The 22,631-nt window shown below is 38.3% G+C and overlaps 1 protein-coding gene across 1 annotated transcript in view; it reads left to right on the top strand.

Moving 5' to 3' along the window:
• Positions 1–21,277: 21,277 nt before the first annotated feature.
• LOC114819056 (granulocyte-macrophage colony-stimulating factor receptor subunit alpha) overlaps positions 21,278–22,631 on the top strand; it is a 6,712-nt gene continuing 5,358 nt past the window's right edge. The window contains exons 1-3 of the mRNA XM_029087398.1: positions 21,278–21,408; positions 21,499–21,674; positions 22,436–22,575. Of these exons, the coding sequence (XP_028943231.1) occupies positions 21,278–21,408; positions 21,499–21,674; positions 22,436–22,575 (447 nt within the window). The remainder of the gene's footprint in view (positions 21,409–21,498; positions 21,675–22,435; positions 22,576–22,631) is intronic.

The raw sequence follows: 22,631 nt of genomic DNA, 5'->3' as shown, positions 1-22,631 counted from the left end.
TAGCAGCCACTTCTTTTGTAGTCATCTGAAGCTGTGTTGAGTTAGTTCCAGCGAAGCCCCATGAGTGTGACTAAAGGACATGGGTTTTCCCTTCTCACATTCCCTTGAATTCTAGTTTGTTGTTTTAAGACAACTAGTGTTTGCAATCATGTGCTGGGGGCATTTGGGGTGTTCTTTAGCTCCACTTTTGTTTACATCAAGAGAGGAAGAGGGGAAAATCTCATCTTTTGTTTTGCACTGATGTGAAAATGAAGAGATTTGGTCTGTTGAAAATGAAATGTTTCGCTGCAAAGGGATAGTGAGGCAGGCTTGAAGGATATCAATGAGGTAAATCAAATGTTCTGAAAGTGATACGTGCTTGTTAGCAGAAGGGAGTTTTGACATCATAATTTTCTACTTCAATGACTAATTGCCATCATTTGGGTCTCTTAATCTTGTTTTGACACTGATCTCATGTTTCTGTTTCATTTAATAGGGACAGCACCTGTCCATGTGGCCTTCTACTCTGCACCTGCACTCTCAAAATGTAAAGTTTCTTTTGCTGTGTGTTACATTTATAACACTTTCAGACTACATGGATGCATATGCACATATATCAATACAAGGCTTGCCAGAGAAAGTAATTTCTTGGAGAAGATGACTCTGTACTTTCCAAAAATTATCAGCTACAGAAGAGTCATCTGTTGACAGTGAAAGTAAACTTCAATACCTCTGTTCTAGTTTCTCTGCTTGTCTACATCTTTAGAGGTTAATATCAATTACAGTCAAATCCTACATGCAGGGGTTTATGACAGCAGGTTTGGGGTACACTGTAAGGTACACTGACTTTGCAACAGGGGTGGGAATGGCCCTTTAAAGGGGTGTGATATCATATGGAGAGGTTTGTTCTCAGCTAATCAGGAGGAGTCATTGAAATGTTTGAATTCAAAAAGGTAGTGCTGATAGTATTGTGATTACAAATCCATTAGACTAAATCAAGTCCATTTAACACCTACTGTAGGGTACTCACTATTTAACAGGAGAGAGAAAGGAGAGGAAAAGATGGGCAAAAACAGAGCCCTAATCTTTTCTGAATGAGGAACTGAGGCATGATGAGAATATATAAGTTTTCCAAATCACACCACAAATGGCTGAAATAATAGCTAGGAATTGTTACTATTCTGAAATTTCCATTTTAAACTTTGTGAACTACATAAAAAAATACAGATCAGGAGCTGATGTCTCATTACACATACAATTTCCTCTGGGATGATGGTGAGATCAGTGATGAATCACAGTAATTGTGATGACAAGCAGCCTAAGAGACTACGGCTTGAAATAATGACTTATCTTTTAGCCTAAAAACAATAGATATGCATTCTGAATATTCCTAGAAAGAAAGTGTGCTGAATTTCATAACCACTACCCTTCTTTCAAGGGAACTGGTGAAGCATAGTCCAACACAGAGAAAATTCCTAGACACTTAAGAGCATATATATTGGCATCTGATTACTAATTTATGCAAATATTCCTGTTCAGATATTCAAGCACTGACAACAGAATACTTTATATATATTCTTTATCAGCTGCAAACTTGTGGAATCAAATAAGAGACTAAAAATGCACATCATGTTAGCCTTTATTTAGGCTCATTTGATAGCTGTTGTGCCTCAAACAGCAATTCTGCATGGTCACAGATATGTGATGTGCTCATTTCTGTATTGGAACTACTAAGATCTGTGTATACCATTGTATATCTCAAGGATACAGAGACCTCATCTTCTTCTTTAATTCTGTTTATCACTTGGCATTCCCAGTTAACAGGATGAAACTGAGCTACTAACACAGTGGATCAGTCTAGAGTATCTTCCCCCTAGACAGTAGTAAATTCCTGCAGGACTTTAGCAGCTACCCACAGTGTGTAGCGTATGGACAGAGAAGAAATAAAGGAACAGACCCTGCTGGGAGAAGGCAGGTGGGAAAGACCTTAAGGTACATGCTCAGTTTTTTCTCAGTCAAAAGTCTGGGGATGGGATTAATCCTCAGTTTGCTTTTTTACAGTTTAGGACTAGGATTCAGACACCTGGAAACTGGCATCTACAAGGAGCTAGTTGACCAGGTTTCTATTACAGCTAACAGACTTCTAGCTAAAGTAATGAGTTCATTACAGAGAGAGAAAAGGTGTTAGGTGGGGAGAAAAAGACTCAGGTCACCTTCAGGTAAATCCATACAATAAATCTGATTAATCAAACTGTAACTGCATTGATTAGATCTCTGCTCATTACAATTGAATTTCAGACCCCTAAAATTGTTACAAATTTAATCCCTGCTCACCCTGTTTGGATAAAACCTTTAAAAATTGATAGATTGAAAAAAACAATGAATAAAAATATTTTTTTTTAATTTCCATTCCTTTATGGAGCACTGTTACTTTCTCTCCATGTTTCCTCTACAAAATTTATTTAAGAATGTACTTCAGAATGTTTAATTCTCTTTTCTGCCCCAGTTGGTATGCAGAAAATATTTCACGTGCTCAAAAACAATCCCTGTCCTTATCTTTAAACTTCAAGTCTTAACTTTCATTCTTCCATCACTAAGAGCTAGGACTGGCTCTGGAAAATCTTCTAATGATTCACAAATCATTATTAAAAGACTGCTTCCTATCTAGATTACTGAAGATTTTTTAAAGTGCTGTCTTCTGTATCCTCCATCTGATTATTTCAACTCACAAATCTGTGTTTGATAAGGAGTCTCCTAGTGCTACCATGGAGCACTCTTTGCCTAGCCAAGAAAGACAACATATATGTGCAGATGATTTGCTCAGTGAAGACAAGCATATGCATGTCCTTTACACAGCCAAATCTGGAGGGGAAAATTGTTTATCCACCTGCTATATCATAACGTTTGGAAGAACTTTCTCACCCTCTTGACACTCCTCCCCTACCAAACTCTAGTTGCCCAAGATCACAATAGTGAAGAGCAGCATTTACCACCCAGTTGAAAGAAAATTGACTCTTTTATAAACAGTCTGACAATATAAAATTCACTAGAGTCAGGCAGAGAGAAAATGTCTACCCATTTGCCAAGCACAAGTAAATAAATGATAAGTTCCAAAACTTGTGAACCTCTTTACAATTGAACTATCTAACAAAATCATTGTCATTGGCCACTTCATCAAGAGAGATTTTCAAAATTTCATTCTACATTAGAGAAAGATACACTTCTATGTACTCTGCTCAGTACTCTTAAGTGTTGGTCAACATTGATAATTGTTCAGACTTCTGTCTCCTTATTACTAATCTGGAGCTCAACAACACAAATTCTTCCATTGTGTTCTTGTGGTGTCTCAGTCTCCTATTAGTGAGAATACACTGAGTAAGAAATCACACTGAAAGACAGTGAGCTGTGTCCATTCATCATGATACTTCTGAAGCATTGCCACAACTCAGCTTTGAGCAACCATTACATGTGCTCTTTGAAGCAACCTTATTCTCACCCAAAAGGCTGATTTTTATACAGGCACTATGGTTTGTTATCAGTGAAAAAAATAATCAGTAAAAATTTTTATAAAATTTTAAAACCTTAGATATTTAACAAATTATATTTATTCTAAATTTTAGAAACTTTTATAAAAAGAGCCTTCTGAAATCTACAACTTTGAAAATAATTTGAGAGTTCAGGAGGTTTTTTGCAGTTTCCTAGTGAAAGGTACTTGATTTTTCTTACTAAACTGTAAGTTTTTTACTTGAGGTTTACTGGGTACAAAACAAAGGAAGTGTAGGAGAAGCTGGGTTAAAATGTGTCAGTCAGAGAAGAGCTGCTCTTGCACAGCCCTGACTTCCTTGACAGAGGAGCAGGTGAGGGTTTCTGCATCTGGGAAGAATTTGAGAGAAAGAAATGAACCTTGCCTGAAGTTTAAAAAAAGAATGCTGTTAGGACCTACCTTTAGCAGAGTTTCACAGCTGTTGCAGTCCATCCATGATTCACTCCTTCAATCCCACAGAAAGGCACACACTTTTCTGATGGAGAAGATGAGAGGATACAGCCCTCTGCGGTGCTACTTCCAACTGTGCAGCTTAGGTAATTCCCCATTTAGCATACTGGAGAGTCCCAATGAGACATGCTTCTCATTCCGAGGTGATTTCTCAAGGCAATAGCTTCCACTATGGATCAAGCTTGCCTAACATTTTCAAATTCTCTTCTGCACTCAGTCCAATGTTACTTGCCCTTTTCCCACAGGTCAACCTACTCACCTCCCTGTGTGCAACCAGATTAGCTGACTAATAAATCAGTCACATCCTTGTTCAGTGCCAGGCACTACTTCCTTTTCCAACCCTTACTAGTGCACTTGATCACGTAAGCAGTACCAGCTCTCTTGACTCAAAAGGGCTCAAACTTTGTCTGGCTGAGTCACGGTTTTCATCCTTCTGTTAAACTGCTCCCTGTTTTAGGCTGAGTCACATTAATTTGGGCACTTCCATTTTATTTTATCAGAAAAGTGTATGTGGTTAAAAGTTTTTCTTCCTTTTAAGCAGTTGTTCCTTAGTTGAACGAAAGTTTATTTCTGAAGAATCATTGTAAACGTTCCAATAGCTGGAAAAAACTAAGGGGAAGATAAACATTATGCTAACATGATAGAGCTACCTAATCTGTAGTAGGTAACCTCACCAATGAAACTACCAATACTGATATCAGTGGACGAGCCATTTATGGCATGGTGTAAAGAACTATCGCTATATCAAGAGGATAAGATTGATCTGCTATTACTTAGGTATCTGTCAAACATCCTTAAGTTTGGGTTCCCCTCACAGACAATAAAGTTTAATTAGCTTGTCATGACTTAGATGCCTATTACAGGTTTAATCTCATCTCATAAGGCAGAGCAAATGAATTACCTGCTGGATAATTCAAGCCTGGGTCAGACTTGGGTATAATTTTTACATGGTTAACATTGGAGATGAATCTTACCCTATCAGTTTGGTGACTTTTCTAGTAACAACTGACCTGTAGATATCTATTGGGATCTCAGCTTTAAGAAAATAGCCCCATACTTAAACCAAAGCCTCTTTTGGGTACATCACATGAAGACTGTTCAACGTTTCTTCTTCTGAAATAACTAGCAACCTGTTTTGACTGGGTCTGATAAGCATAGTATTTAAGTTAAAGAGCAAGAAATGTCCCTGCATAATCTGACCTGTAACTATTTTGGTGGTGACAGTGACTGTACAGAGGTGACGTCCTAAAGAAAGTACTGTTGAGCTCTAGCTCAATTTTAATTCACTCTTCTGATTGTTTTAGGAAGAAAAAGCAAAGCACCAGAAATTTATTTTTATATGCATTAGGTGTAAGTGGCCAGGTGTGGTGATAGGTGTGGCCAGGACTGCAGCCATGTCCCCTGTTAGAAGACACCAAGGACTGTCCTGTTTCCCATTCTAGACAACTCCAATGGACCCACAGTGGGACAGAGCTGAGCCTAGCACCTGATGTGGTGGTACCTTCAGAAAAATATACCTAAGAAAAGGGGGAACTTGTTGGACAGAGAGGAAGAGGGAGCAAAAAGACTGAGAAAAAACAGAGGGAACACTTCCAAGAGGAGGAGAAGCTGGAGAAGCTCCATCTTGGAGCAAAGATTCACTGCAGCCATGAAGGACCCATGCTGGATCAGAGAACAAGCATGAGGAGGAAGGAGCAGTGGAGATGAACCTTTCATGTGTTGGCCATAACTCCTCAGTCCCCATTTCCCCTGCACCACTCCAGGAGGTAGAGGAGTGTAAAGTGAAGGAGTGAGATGGAGCCTAGGCAAGGTTAGGGACAGGCAGGTGTTGTTTTAATGTTTGTCTTTTTGTTTCTCACTATTTATTTTAATTGGCAATAAATGAAAGTTAGTTTTCCCTGAGTGAAGCCTGTTTTGCCTACAGTGGTAACTGGTAAACAATCTTCTTGTCCTTATCTTAACCCATGAGCTCTAATTCCTGTGTTTTTTTCCTATTTTCTCCTCCTGTTCCACTAAGGAGGGAGAGCAAGCAAGCAACTAAGTGGGAGTTTGTCTGTTAGCCAAAGCTAACCCACCACAGTATTGTACCAAGATATGACTTTTAACTGATTTAGACCATATATTGCTACAGAAGCAGATGACATTTGCAGAAGGCATACGTACTTTTACCCTATCTCACCTAGACTTACCAGTACCTGCAGGAGAACTTGCTAAAGAGATGTTTTTCTTCCAAACCCAGTCCTTCTGCTGTGTGGAAGACTAACGTTGGTCATCTCCTGTTAGATCAGACCTATGACTATGTAGCTAGGTTTTTGACCTGTCCTGTTTGAACAGAAAATTAGCCAAATTAAGAATAAATTGTGATCAACATGTCAGTATAGAAGGCTTCTAAATCTGAGAAAGATGTGTCAGTATGATGAAGATAGTCTGCAGCCAGGCCTGGGATCTTTTCTATTCAGAAATACTCTGGGAATGTTTAGCACTGTAGATATTATGGCAGACTTTACGGATTTGGTAATGAAAACACAAAGCACATTACTGTTGTAAGGTTGTAACCTAATCTTTGGAGGAGATTTGTTTTCTTTTGTCATGTGCCTTTGGTCATTGCTCACCCTTTCAACTTTACTATACAAGTATTATACTCAGACACACCTCTTGTAGAGACTAGTGCCAGAAGTATTCAGGGTGTCTAGGTTTGACAAAAACTGCCAAGGCCTTTTCAGTTGGTCTTTGTACATGATTTGGACTAAACGAGCATTATCACTAAAACAAAGGCTGTGGGGTAAGAGGGGATCATCAGAGTTTGAAGCACAGGAGAGTCACTGAGCAATTATGCCTTGAAGAGCAATAGGGGTACCCTGCCACTACTGAGCATAGCACTGTTACCAGGTGTGTCCTATTAGAGATGCTCATACACTGGGCTACCAGAAGAGGTCCCAACAGCTCCCCGAATTGAACTGCCATGGAAACATACAAAGTCTCCTTCAAGAACTTACTACCTGCAAAGCACCCATTTATGCCTTGTGGAAATAGTATCCCATTGCTGATACAGCAAAATGCATATTAGAGAGGCTGAGGCAATCTCACAAGATCAACAGCTCAGTGTGTGCTGCTTTATAGCTAAAAACAGAGTTGCTGTAACAGAGAGACTATCTCCACATGGGTGGAAAGGATACTAATGACTATTCAATATTTAGGGTGTAAAAAGTACTGCATCTTTTCTAAATATCTCAAAGGAGAAAGTACACCAACTTGAAAAATACTTGAAAGAAAAAAGAAAAGCAGAGCTAGCTTGGAGAGGATATCTCACAAACTTGAACAAGGGATCAGTGAATGAGGTACTTTGAAGCAGAATATTGCTCTAATGTAAAATCTCACTAGAAAGTAACAATTAGAACATGAGAAGCCCAAGCTTATAAAGAAATGCAGAAAGGCAGAGGAAGGACTTAATTTACTTCCTGAATATTTTCTCACACAATATTTAGCGGACTCTAGACTGGAAATGACTGAAGAACCTGAGCACAATTCTCTGTGAGTCAGAGTATAATAGCGAGTGCATGGGAAAGAAATGAAAGTACTAATGTTGCTGTTGTATAACCACAATTTCAGACCGATGCATATCACGTTTCTGGGAAAAATCAAATGGTTGTCATTGCAACTTAAAAGGCAGAGCAATTCTGAAATAAAGACGTCTTTTCAGTGCAGATACTCATATGCAAACAAATCAGGTTCAGCTATCATTATTGTCAATGACAAGAAATATACTCTGACAAAACAATATTCCCCTCGTCTTGTTCATTTTCACCCAGAAAGTATCCATTTCTCTTCACAGAGTCTGAATGCACCACAGAGTTATGTAACTAAACTGTAGATGACGACAATATGCAGTTTCAATCTACACTTCGGAAATGAATCCTGTCCTTGAAGTCTCGTTTAACATTCACTCTAGGTATCTATGATGTACCAAATGACTGTAAACAAAAGCATAACTTAGTCTGGTCAGTCAGCCTTCCTACAAATTAATCATTGATCTGCTCCTTGTCAGTATATAAACTTTGTTAACAGAACTTATCTTTTGGTAAAAAGGTTTAAGAGCTTTAAACGTGGCAAGAATAAAAAAGAAAAAAACAAACAAACAAACAAAAAAACTAGAACCAGAATGTCTGTAGCTAAAGATCTTTATCTAAAGTATGTCAATTTTTCCACTTTTTAAACAATTTTTTGTACATGGAGAAAAAGGGTAAGGTAAAATGTTTACACCACAATAAACACCCTGTTTGCTTGGAGATTGGACTTAGATTTCAAATTGTGACAAATTCCAACATTTTTTCCCGATGAAGCGCTCCAACAAAGAAGACAAGGCGATTTTGCAATGTGTATATTAAGTATGTACTTTCCTCTTAAATACTATTCGCATTACTACTTGAATAAAAATTAGTCCAGCACAAGAGTCTTTGTTTTGTACAAAGTTTTGGTCCACAGCATAGGCTTGCGTTTGACCTGGAGATCTCTGTTCCTACCCTGACAGCTGCAAATCTATAGCATCAGATGTTTCCATATTTGTCTGCTTTGATTCACAGTCTAAAATAATAGCTCAGAAGCATGAGCTTTGGAGAGTGTTTGCTACAATTCTGTTTTATAGAATCATAGAATGGTTTGGGTTGGAAGGGACCTTAAATATAATCTAGTTCCAACCCCCCTGCCATGAGCAGGAACATCTTTCACTAGAGCATGTTGTTCAAAGACCCATCCAACCTGGCCTTGAACACTTTCAATGAAGGGACATCCATAGTTCTTTGGGCAAACTGTTCCAGTGTCTTGCCACTCTCATCATAAGAAAACCCAAAAAACTTCCTTAAATCCAATATAAATCTACCCCCTTTCAGTTTAAAACCATTGCTCCTTTTTTTTTTTTTTTGGTCACTACAGGCCCTGTTAAAAAGTGTCTCTTCTTTCTTGTAAGCCCCTGTAGGAGACTAATTGGAAGAGCAAACAATCTTAAAAAATAGTTCTGGCACCATGGTTAACTTGTTATCCCCCTAGAACAAATGACAGGAGATGAAACTTGATAAGGAAACAGGGGGTGAAGGCCCCCTGAGCCTTTCCAGGAAATGTCTCAAACACTCGCAAGAATGGTGGACATAAAAGGGGAAGGCAAGTGCCATAAAGTAGGAGGAAAAAAGAAAGAGAAGAAGAATAAGAGGAAGAAACAAAAACTTTTGGACAAGTGCTCCTACAGACCACAGAACTCCCACACTGGCTGGACAAATGCTGGAACCCAGATTGGTGACATCTGTCATATTCTTTTTCAAGAAAAAACTTCTGGATGAGTGCTCTACAGAGCAGAGAACTCCCTCGTTGGCTGGAGGAACCTGGACCAGTGTTCTCTGTCATATTCTCTCTCTCTGTCTCTCTTTCTCTCTCACTCTTTTACTTTCTTCCCGTGAGTAATGCAAGGCCTATGTCTCATATGCGTGGTAAACATTAAGCATTGTTGCTATCTAACCACTTATTGACAAGCCTAGTTGCAAAATAAAAGTATCTATTTGCTCGTGATCCTCGTGTGTTGTGCACACCTTGTTCCAACCAACACAATCAGCAAATATGGGTCATGTTTCCTCCTCTCTTGCTACAGAAAAACATTATGGGCAGGAGTCTGGGTCTTCCCTCTTTCCTGCTATGGGAAAACTTTACAGGCAGGAATTCAGGGCATCACGGCCCCTTATATATATTGAAAAGGCACAACAAACTCTCCTCAGGGCCTTCTCTTCTCCATGCTGAACAACCTCAATTCTCTCAGCCTTCCTTCAGAGGAGAGGTGTTCCAGCCCTCTGATCATTCTTGTGGGCCTCCTCTGGACCCATTCCAACAGGTCCATGTTTTTCTTGTGCTGAGAATTCCAGAGCTGGGTGCAGTACTACAGGTGGGGGCTCATCAGAGGGGCAGAATCACCTCCCTGGACCTGCTGGTCACACTTCTTTTGGTGCAGCCCAGGACATGGTTGACCTTCCGGGTTGCAAATGCACATTGCTGGCTCATGTCCAGTTTTTCATCCACCAATATCTTCAAATCCTTCTCTGCAGAGCTGCTCTCAATCCATTCATCCCTCAGCCTGTATTATGATTAGGGAGTGACTTGGTCCAGGGACAGGACCTTGCACATGGCCTTGTTAAACTTGATGATGTTCCCCTGGGCCCTGTCCTCAAGCCCGTCAAATTCGCTCTGGATGACATCCCTTCCCTCTAGTGCATCAACTGCACTAGTCAGCTTGGTGTTGTTTGTAAACTTTCAGAGAGTGCACTCAATCTCACTATTTATGCCACTGATGAAGATGTCAAATACTACTGGTCCCAGTACAGATCCTTGAAGAACACCACTCATTACTGGTTTCCACTTGAACATTGAGCCATTGACTGTAAGTCTTTGGATGCACCCATCCAGCCAGTTCCATAGCCATCTAACAGTCCATCTGTCAAACTGTCTCTCTAATTTAGAGGCAAAATGTTGTGGGGGACCATATCAAAGGTCTTACAGAAGGCATTTACATAGGTATGATTTGAAACTCAGTTTGGAATGTGTGGGCAGAATGTTCAGTATAGATAAACTTGTATCTTAGAGTTTAATGTGCGAAGGCATTTACATAGGTATGATTTGAAACTCTGAGTTTGGAATGTGTGGGCAGAAATGTTCAGTATAGATAAACCTGTATCTTAGAGTTTAATGTGTGGAGTAGCCCAATGCTGCTACTTACAGAAAAATGTACACATTTTCCTTCTGAAATTAGAATATAATTTTTCAGTATGGGAGGGGGGAATAATTAGAGAAGAACAAACCAGACACAAACAAAAAGGCAGGGTGTCTAAGTAAACGATGGCTGAGTGCAATCAAGAAACAAAATTAAGTCCTCTGAAAGCTACTTGTGGCCTTCATCTTGTACACAGGCAGTACTTTGCTGCTTTCCAGGCTGAGTTAAATCTGTCTTTGTTTCTGTTACTTGGGAATATTCTCAAAGTGGCCACACGATGGAAGCCTAGGATCAGAGACAAGCAAGTTAAATTATGAAAGTAAAGGAAATGGGGTGAAAAATTATTTCTTGTAAACTGAAATCAACGCAAGTGTCAGGACCAGTCACTGCCACACAGTGAGAAGCTGAGCTATATTTCAGCTTCCAAGTAGTGTAACATTCACGGTAGGACTATCTAATGTACCTGCTGCATAGCCCTATACTGAGATACACTGGGTGTCTGGAGCTCTGCACTGTTATGGACAGATGTATATCTAGGAAACTGCTTACACTTCCTTTACCATGTGAGGTCAGCATATCATCAGCTGCAGTTGCCTGCAATTTTGCCTTTTCTTCTAAATTGCAAAACAGAAGGAGTAAAAGGTTTAAACAAATCTCCTTGCTACTGTCTTGGAGTGTCTTACTTGTTAGGAAAAAAAAAAAAAAAAAAAAAAAGCTTTGACTGTACACCACAAATAAAGGAAAAGGATGTGTTTGGACAAAATCAGAAAGTTCTGTAGTGTGAGGAGACCTAGTGGTATTTTGATATTTGAACCAAATTCAGCCTATAAGTTCTTAGTCCAGTTTCTCGGAAGGGTATAAACTCTGTTTCTAAGATTTTAAGTATAGCTTAGTCATGTATAAAGATGAAGGCAGTGTTTGTAATCTACAGAAAACGTCAATGACCCTGAAGCCAGCTTGGAACTCAGCAAATTCTACTACACAGATGTGTATGTTTGTTGGTGAAATTAACAAAAAGTAATTAAAAAACACACAAAAAGCAAAAAATATTTCTAAGCCATATCCAAGTTGCTAATACCACTTGTTTTCTGCTTCTGATGCTTCATAACATAAAAAGTGATAAATTTGAAACAGATTAGGTCAAAGAAACAAAAATAAACATGAATTATTCTCTTTTGATTATCAAGTTCTTGACTGTAACAACAATGTTCCTTCTTAGCATTATCTATGAAGAAGATGAAATGCAAATCTTTGAATTCTTATTAAAGGTTAAATTAAATTAAATGTTACAAAGCTGCTCATATAAAGCTTGTACAATTAGTCTGGTTTTAGGAAGAATACAGATTGACCTAAAATGTCTGTGGTAAAATACGCTGGTTTGGTGAAGGATGCTTTTAGACTACTCTGGCATGTAACTCCCCTCCCTTTCATTAAGCAAACCAAATCATCCTTCAGACTGCACAGCAGCTGAGGGGAACTTCATCTTCAAGTTGATTGGTTTGGTGAAAACATCCACGTCTAGGTCAAACAGTACTTATGAGACTCTGAATGACAAGACTGAGATGCATATGTAGTACCCCAAATCCTCTGCATCGGTGAACTTGGGCATTTTGTGAATTTTCATGAAGTCATACATTCCATGTAGTTAGTTAAATCGCCTGTGCTGAAGTTGATAGCATATAGTTTACACCGTATAAATATTGAAGGTTTCAACTTTTCCAATCTATATGAAAAATTTTCTTAATTAAGGAAATTCTTTTGACAATAAATTAAGGCTTTTATACCAGCTCAGCTTCCTGTATCCTAATTTACTGTTACATCATGACCCATCTTCTCCAGTGCTGGGAATCAAGTTCCAAGAATAATTGTGTTCTGAGAATCTTCAGGGTCCAGTTTCAAGAATTACAGAAGTTAAATAGACACAAAGGTCTCAGCACTATCTTTATCCTCTAGCAGGACTCTTTCAATTCCTCTATAGAACATCAGAACAATTAAGTTTTTCTCTCCTATTTCCTGTTTTATGAAGGCAATAATTGTACTGAATAAATACATTGGCCCATAATTCACAAGGTCTCTCAAACTCCCAGACATTGCCGTAATGTAATTTGTCAAAATAAACTTTAGATATAATTGTGGAATTATATTTACTTGCTGTTTATGGGCATGCTTGATGCAAGTAGTCTTTTAAGAACTATTAATAGCCACATAACATAGCTCTTCTCAGATCAGTGCTGTTATCGTTCCACATACTCCAGTACATGTGCACTTCAGCCCCACACTTGCCTCAGGAACATATTTCTTTTGCTGAAGGGACTTCAGCAAGAAGCAGCATCAGCTTTGGAAGACTAAGCAAATTCTGTGTCTTCTTACTGACACCCCTTGGCTTTCTTAGCATTTTGCCCATTCTACCAGGCTCAAAGAAGCTCTCTTGATTTCTGTTTGAAATCACAGCATTAACTTTTCTTGGTATGTTTATCCTGTGAAATGTTTTATGCAATCACCTTCAGTTCTAACATGAAGCCATCACTGAAGGAGAAACAAAACTTAAATCATAAAACCAGCCTGATACCAACCTCACCACTAGCAATATAACATTTGTTTTTCAGGGGAAGCCTTTTACCAGAAGACAAACATGCACCTGAAGTACCAGATTTCTTTGTTGGGTTCACATTATGTCTCACAGAAATCGGTTTGCTGAATGATTCTTCACACTTCTAAAACTGAAGTCAAGCATTTGATTTCTTTTGCCTTTGGATCCTTTCCATTACTATATTTTCACAGTAATTATGCATAACTTTTTGCATCTATTCCCACAAGTATCCAATGAAAAGTCCCTTGTACAGACTTTTATACAAACTGGTGTTCTTTAGAAGGAAGGGAATAAACATGGTGCAATACTTTCTCTTAACTAAGAACAAAGTGATGACTGCCTTTACACACGCTGCATTACTTCAGCTGCTTTTAACCATAATATGTGCATGAACACCATCCATTTTTCTGCATTTTCTATTTGTTTTACAGGAAGTTAATCAGAAGGGAAAAAAAAAAAGAAAGAAAAATAATTGCAATTTAAGTCACATTTCATTTCTCAGTGACTGCATTAAAGAAGCTAGTGATTATATAATTTGCTCTGTTTCCTTTATTTCTGACAGTTTTTACTCTAAACATTCTGAACATTTTGATTCGTTTTGCTTTAAAGTGCAACTTTACAATGAACTTTCACATTTTTGCCATTCATTATTGCAGGGAAAGTATCCCAGCCAGGACAACTTTACAATCATTCAGCTGTGGAAGAACACATTTTTAAACTTTTCTGTCTTTGAGAGTTTGCCAAGGAAAAATTTCCACCATTTCATTTGGAAATTAATTGCAAGCCAAAACAGAGCTTGAAAACTAGTTCTTCCCTGAAGTAAGCAAATAGCCCAGCATTCACAGAAGTTCTCTGAAAGACAGACAGGCACAACCAATTCTGTGTGCTGAGCTCAAGGTGGAAATTGTTTCAGGGAAGATGTAGTGAATGCAACTCATGTACAAGTTCACCAGGTACCACATCTTGAAGCTAAATGAAATACTAAGTTCTGGATCAAATGCAAGAATAAGTTCTTCCTCTATTACTGCTGACAGAGAAAACAACCTTAGTTTTATTCTGCCTGATCCCACTCTGCTGTTTTCATGAGTGTCTTCACCTGAAGGCTCATGTGTTCAATGATAGGTTATCTAGTGATGCCTATGGTTCTAGATCAGCACCTGTATTTTTCCTTCTAGTTGGGATGTGGAGACTGCATATCAAGTATCTGACTGTCTAGGAGTTTGTAGGTATCACAGATGGGATTTGAACTCTTTTCCGCTCTGGCCTTTCTAAATCCTTCAATTTTTTTTATTTTTTTAATTTTTTTTTTCCCCTAGGCAATCTGCCCTTAACAGATTCAAGGACATGGTGGTAACATGCTTTGTCAATAGTTCATCAAAAGTGAGTGCAGAATTAACTGACACTTTAGAAAGCAGCAATCCTGTCAATGGACTCAAGAACATAACTAAAAAATCCAAGAAATCACTGAAATATTACAGTTGTTTTCCTGGATAACTCAACCCTCTAACAATGTTCAATGTTTTGAGAAATTCTCATTTATTAAAATAGAAAATAACAATTACAGGATTGCAGATTGTGTCCACTACACAACAACTAGTGTTTCCTTCCACACTGAAAAGCTTTGATGTCAGTTTGATTACATGCTTACATCCTTTCCACAGGAGATCTGTTTAATTCTGTGCACCTCATGGGTGCATATGAGAATTAGTGGTTTAGCTTCCAACCTACACAGTATAATTGTCATCTAACTGGGCAGGTTATACATACCTTATAGAAAATGAGGTTTCAGGTTCACTGATACCATTTTATCCCAAAACCATAATTCAGTCCAATTTTATAGAAGTGTCTACAACAGAAAGTGAGAAAGAGAACAAAAGGACTTACTTCTGCAGGTCTTGAAATTAAATGTCTTAGCAGGGGATGTGCTAGTGTGCTGTTGTCTACTCTATGAATAAAATTGAGGAATTGAGACCTGAAGAAGAGGAAACATCTTCTCAAGGAACCCCGACATTCCTCCTCTGCCCAGAAGAGCAGCAAAACCAGGGGCTGATGGGAATGGAGCTATACAAGGTACAGGCAAACAGAAGCAGGGCAGATCTGATCTGATTTACCACTCCTCCAGAGAGATATAACAAATACATACAGTAGGGCTGATATATTCAGTGAATATTATGCGTAATCAGATTCAAATGCTGTTGTTTACTTTGGTAACCTCATTTTCCTGTTGAAATTATTTAAAGGTGAGAAAGGCAGAGGGATCTCTAATCAGGCTGTACTATGGATACACAAAAAGGCAGGTGCTGTGTTTCTTAGTTCACAGAAAGTTGCTTTGCTGGAAAAATATCTTTCAGGACCCAGTCACACTTGTCAGTGTTAAAAAAAGTCAAGATGGCAAAAAAGGCTTGGGCTGACTCATTTCAGAGCCTGCTAACATGGGCAGTTGTGGATCTCTGGGCAGTGCACAACCAACTATGTTAGCACCACACTGTGTGTGTTCACATTGTTGAATGCAGTTCAAAAGAGGATGTTCAGGCTCTACAGCCAGAGGGCATGGGCAACTGCACACCTTCCTGGCACCAGGGCATGAGCACAGGCACGTGAAATAGTGTTGATTTGGTACACTCAGGACATTTGCATCTATGAAGAAACTTTTGTGCAGGACAGTAACTCTATGCAAGACATAGAGAATAGTGGCATGGCTTGAAGCAGTGGCACCTGGCCTATACCTGAGACAGAAGGTAGACTCCTATACTCACCTAGCTTTCAGGTTGTGCCCTGTACAAATGCCTATATTGAAAAACATGTGACAGAAATGAGTGAAAATTATGTGAATGAAGTTGGAAAGAGGGTGACCCTCTGTTCTGCCCCATTTGTTTCCCTGTAGAAAAACAATGGCTGTAACCACACATTACAGAAGTACAGGGTAAAGGAAATGAGTAAGACGTAGGCGGGATTTTTGCACACTGTTACATGAGTGGTTCAGAAGAACTTAGTAATGTAATCACGTTGTCAAAGCACACAAATATATGCCAGTAAGGCAAATTCACAGCTTCTGTCCTTTTGGTGCCCCATTACTGTAACTGCCACAGGGAAATAGGTTTTCAAGGAGGAGGTAGGTTTCCTTTTGTCTTTGTCTGTTGTTTCCTTTTACTCCAAAGAAGTTGGGCAAAGAAATACTGCATTTTGTTATTTGTGCTAGTTTTAATGTTGTTAAAGTAACTGTGAGGGGTGGATAGACACTACCTGCAAATGTATGTTTTTGTCTGATTAATGTCTTAGCCAAAATTTTGGTGGTGTGCAGTCTGGAAAAAAAAAAAATAAATTGTATAAATTATTTTTAAATTACCAAAGTTTCAATATTACTGGCCTCATCCACATAGCAGTATCTAGTTTGTTAAGTTAAAACCTGTATTACAGCATTGAAGAGTGCCTATGCCACTTTCTGTTGAAAACACAGTAGAACTGGAAATGTTCAGACTTTAGCTCTTTACATCCACAGAGCAAAATCACTATGCAGTTGTGAATTCCTTTTAGAAGTACTGCATTCAGGCACTAGTAGAATGGAAGCATGTCAAGGTCTTTTCTCTTATTACAATTTTAATACTGAAGTAGATTTCTCATATACACAGTTCTCTGAAAAAGTCGCAGGAATGTAGGTATAATTTTATCCCCATAACACATCCAACATATAAGCAGTAATTCCATTTCATATATTCTCCCAGAAAAAAATAACTTTCCAAGAGTTTCAGAGGCAAAAATGGGAAATAAAACTCAGAGATCTAGTCTTAAGTACTATACTCAGCAAAGATATTTCCCTTAACACAAAATAGTAATATAAAAAAAAACCCCAACAACTGTTGTTTTTTGTTTGTTTGTTTGTTTGTTTGTTTTTCAATTACAAACCTTCCTTTTCATTGGTTATAAAAACCATGGCAATATCAAGACATGATAAGCTACATGGTTATAAGTTACTTATAATTAGCAGGTTATTGGGCAGCTTTTATTTTCAACTAATGAGCTCTCTAGTGAATCTGGATAAGAATGGCCACTGCAGCAGGATTTCAGTCTCAGTGGCATTTCCAAATTCCTAACATCACCATCTCCTGTGGACGTGTGTCAGAATTCATCATGCTTCAAGAGGTAACTGGTCTTGTGCTGTAGCACGGAGGCTACCAGTAGCCAATTTTTATAGAAAGTTTATAAAATACCTTGAAGAGAGGAAAGAACTTCACACAGAAATACTTTATGTTTCCTTAGGATTTTGATCAATAATCTGCACAGGAATTATCTGAGATGTGAAAGAAAGTATGGACCACTTCTGAGGAAAATAGTAACATTGTTCTGCAGCAACTGTTTTTTCTAAAGAGAAGCAGCATGTGTGTGGTAGCTACTTCCAATTACTAGCTCTGTCTCAGCTAAAAAACCAGGACAATGTGATACTAGCACAGGTATAAGAAAAGGGAGGAAAAGGCATTTTTGAAAAATAAATTTTCAGCTTTCAGTGAGAAAAGAATAGTGGCAGCATTTCTGTTCAGTACTTACATGTGGATTCCAGATGACATAAGAGGGAAAAGGAATGAATCCTCATGGATTCAGCTGACCAAGACAGATAGCTTAGTCCTAGAGGGATTCCTCTGGGCTGGTCACCTTGGGCTGTCTTTTCAGTGACTGATAGGAAATAAACATAGTAAAACCTTCATTCATCTCATCCTAGACGAGGTTGAAAAAACTGTGTCTTAAGTAGCTGTTTCTTTCCAGCCACTATTAAGGCAATGTAGGATTACTGGTTCCTCTGTGGGCAAATCTATACAGCACTTTGATAAGTTTAGGTAAGACAAACTCCACACCACAATTTGACAGCATCTTCAGAGTTAGGTTAAAAGGTTAAAACAATTTCATTCCTTTTATTTATTTCCAATAGCAAGTATGTTATTTACAATCCTTTACAAATTATCTGATCCATTGTGTCCAAGAGTCAAGAGCAGTTTATGAATTTTCTATTCAAGAACTACTGAATAAAAGTAAAAATTATCTTGGGCTCAAAGCCCAGAGGTGAGATCATGTCCTTCCTTGTTAATAATTCTGATTATCTCAAAGGATAGCAGAACCACATTTTATTTTCTCTGATATTTCTCTGCAGCTACTACTCCTACACAGTTTTTACCATCTGCCCAAGAGATGGAGGTAATCTAAGTTGATTTAAGAAAACTAACTACCCAGGTAAATAAACTGCTTAAAACAGGGGGTTGTTATGCAGTTGAGTGCAATCAGAATAATCACATCTGTCTCAATTAAGCACCTTACCTCTTTCATGAAGTATAAAGAATGTCAAGAAAGATTTCAAATATAGATAAAGATATTAAAATATGGGAAAATAAGATATTAATGTATGAAACAAAAGATGCTTGTGAGCATATTAGTATACTTGCATATGTATTTCACTATCATTATCAAAGAACATAGGAGGCACTTCAGAAGAAGCTAGTTCTCTGCACTACAGAGAAACTAAACTGTTCTTTGTATCATGGCTCAAAGAAAAGTATTGTGGGAGTATGATCCTACCTCTTTTTTAAGGAAATAATGACAAAGAAGTGACAAATAAGGGATTATTGAAAGAGGAGTGAGTAAGCAAAAAGCCACTAAATTTAACTAGTCCTCGAATATAAACTGGAAGGAGAAAAATTTCAGTTTGTCATTGAAATAATAGGAGATAATGGCAGAAATGTATCATGAAGATTTATCTCCTTTCCAAGTGTTTCTAAAAATAAAACTGTAACACTTACACTGTGAATGAATATTGTAGTCTCAAAAATAAACCCTAAAGAAAGGGTAGTCATACTTGGCTAGTCTGCTAGATTTTCTTTGACACATCCACAAAAAGGTGAATAAGTAAAAAATGAAAAATAAATCCCTTCAAATCCTGTAACAAAAGTCCTGTCAGCAAAGGGAATACAGTGATTCATGCATATTTGAGTGATCTTCTCAGCTTGTGCTTGATGTTGGTATGAATGCAACACTATGCAGCTGATTATGGCTGTTTTGTAGACAATGTTGTGGCTGCAGAACTTAGGCTAATTAGTTTAAAGAACATCTAAGTACATTTTTGTACCTTTTCCTACATATGTCTCAGATATAAAAAGTTGAGGCCATTTCTGAAGAGGCCATGGTTGTGGTTTCATTTGCCTTTTCCTTGACCACAATGCCATTTTAGGAGTTCCTTTCACCCTATTTCCTGTGTCATCAGCCAACTCAACTGCTTGTTCAGCTACATGTGAATCAGGTTGTAATCTGATTTGAAATCAGAATAACCTTTTTTTTTTTTTTTTATTTGCAGCATTGTCAAAGATTTAATAAAGCCCATCCTTATAGGACCTTTGTACAACACCTATGATCATACTTCAGACTGCTGCATTTACCTGACAATTTTTTGATGGGAACAAAACTTCTCTATTTCTTTTGTAAATGAGGAAGTGAAGTTATACAGATTTGATTGACCCTGGGTCATAATGTGAATCTGTGGCAGACCAGAGATCTGAGCAAAGCTTTCCATCACCTCAGTACAGTACCATAAATAATGAACTCTCAGGACTGGCTTGTTATACATATATATATAAACTTATACACAAGTCGGATATAGGCAGCTCTATACTGAGAGCTTAGATGCCTCTAGTGACTAGACAGGGGTCAACATATCTTGCAGCAGCATAAATAGCTTAGACAGCTCTCCTCTGGATCTTTGTTGCTAACCCACACTGTCATCTCAAATGAGCTTTTTTCATTGTGGTAAAGGATGATATGCTCCAAGCTAAACAATATCATATTATGTTTGGTGCCCTAAGTAAAAGCCTTTGTCTCTGGCAACTGTGATCCCAGCCACCTTTATTATATATCTATACTTGTAATACACTCAAATGAAATAATCTTCCTTCTGTAGAGTTGTCACAAAGGCCTTCATACAACACAGTAGCTGCCTGGAACAAGCCATGAAAAAATATTAGTTACAAGAGTGTGTTCTTCTCCTTTTCTGGAGAATTGCCATTTCTCACATTACAGCTCACAAGAGGAAAATACACCTTTTGAATTCTCCCTTTACTCATCCTATTTGCAAGGGATGTGGTAGAGACCAAAGCTGTAAAACAGTTGAACAGCCCCAACTCTCTCAACCTGTCCTCATAAGAGAGGTGCTCCAGCCCTCTGATCATACCTGTGGCTCTCCTCTGGCCTTGCTCCAGTAGGTCCAGGTCTCTCTTGTGTTGGGGGCCCCAGAACTGGACACAGTACTCCAGGTGAGGTGTCACAAGAGTGGAGTAGAGGGGCAGAATCACCTCCCTCCGCCTGCCGGCCATGCTTCTGTGTGATGCAGCCCAGGATATCGTTGGCCTTCTGGGCTGTAAGCACACGTTGCCAGCTCATGTCGAGCTTCTCATCCATCAGTAACCCCAAGTCCTTCTTCTCAGGGCTGCTCTTGATCCATTCTCTGCCCAGCCTGTATTTGCACTTGGGATTGCCCTGACACAGGTGTAGAACCTTGCACTTGGCCTTGTTGAACTTCATGAGGTTAGCACAGGTCCGCCTCTCAAACCTGTCAAGGTCCCCCCAGCCCATCCCTTCCCTCCAGCGTGCCAACTGCACCACACAGCTTGGTGTCGTTGGCAAACTCACTGAGGATGCACTTGATCCCACTGTCCATATTGCCAACAAAGATCCCAATACCAACCCCTGAGGAATGCCACTCATCACTGGTCTCCTTCAGCCTCTGTAACAATGGTAGATAATCCTCACGGCTCAACAGAGGTAGTCATTGCTATCTGAAAGCACATAGTTTTAAGAGTCAAACAATATGCAGTTGTATTTGTTAATGAGGTGGCTAAAAAATTACTAAATGAGCTTGCAGAAATCTGCATGATTTGAGAAGTTATACAGTCTTTCCACAGAGTGAACATGGGATATTCTTCCTGTGCTTGCAGGCATGAATGGAACAGCCATTGAAAATTTTGTTTGCGTCATTTTTAATGTTTCCTTCATGAACTGCACTTGGCTTGTGGGCAGGACTGCTTCAGGAGATGATACCCAATATTTCCTGTACTGGAAGAACTCAATGTAAGTAGGTCTTCTTGGATCTAGGGTATTTTAATTTCTGGTCTGATGTGATATTTTCAATATTTAACTGATACATTATATCATGTAAAGGAATGAAGATTTCACAGGATGTCAGAATTACATCAAAGACAATTATGGAAGGCACACAGGATGTAGATTCAAAAATGTGACAATAGAAAATAAGAGAGCTTCCTTCCTTGTAAATGTGTCTAGAAGTGGACAAAACATTCAGGTGTATAACACAACGATTTCTCTGTACCAAATTGGTAAGGACTTTTTTTTTTTTTTCATTTTTATTTCTAGTTTTATACTAAGGAAATGAAGAATTCATCCTTGGAAAAAAGCATACATTTTAAAAATAGTACTCCTCAGAACAGACTTTTTTATCCCTTTTCCCCAGCCTTGATGGCTGAAAAACCAAAAGTACAAAAATCAACAAAAACAAATGTATGCAGAGACAATCTGAAATCATAGATCAGAAATTTGTGAATGTTTCAGTCAAAAGTTTATCCTCTGAAAGAAAGGGGACATCTCTTGGGATTAACTAGCTAACGATGCCTTTGTGGGACTGTCTAGATGTTGGTCTTATTATCTCACAATCATGTTCATATACATAATACAAAAGAACTTATTACCTTAACACTGAGCAAAAACTTTCTCTTTTTTAATGGAAAAATGTTGTTAATAAAAACAAAACAAAAAAACCAAAACAAAACCACTTCTGTTTAATATGAATACAGTATTAAAAAAAAAACCCTGCACAGGTTATATGTTGACTTCAGTAAAATCTAACAAGTGTTTTGTGTTTTTTAATTTTACCTACTGTTGCTGCTGATACTCCAGGCACCTCAACTGGAGTGTTAAATCAGGGAGTCCTGCTTCAGAGTATGAGATGAATATAATTATTCTGGTTAAGCTGCATTATATCTTTTTAGACCAGTTGCTTGAACATCTACCTACATTTTAAAAAGACAGAATGAAGAGAACTGATTATTAATCAATTGTATTTCTGATTATATTATTGTAGAAAAACTTACCCCTCCATTAAATGTCACTGTGAACTGTACAGAAGTTTCTCATGGTTGTGAAATTCGGTGGCAACCACCTCGCACAAGTCATGTGAAAAGACATGCTTGTTTCAAATATGAAATTGTTATAGAAAACAAGGTAAGAATAATTATGACTCTTAACAGTGTTTTGTATGCTTGTATTTCCACACACAC

The sequence above is a fragment of the Antrostomus carolinensis genome, unplaced genomic scaffold (assembly GCF_000700745.2).
Source record: "Antrostomus carolinensis isolate BGI_N321 unplaced genomic scaffold, ASM70074v2 scaffold2591, whole genome shotgun sequence".
Classification (NCBI taxonomy): Eukaryota; Metazoa; Chordata; class Aves; order Caprimulgiformes; family Caprimulgidae; genus Antrostomus; species Antrostomus carolinensis.
This window is presented reverse-complemented; position numbering and strand designations above follow the sequence as displayed.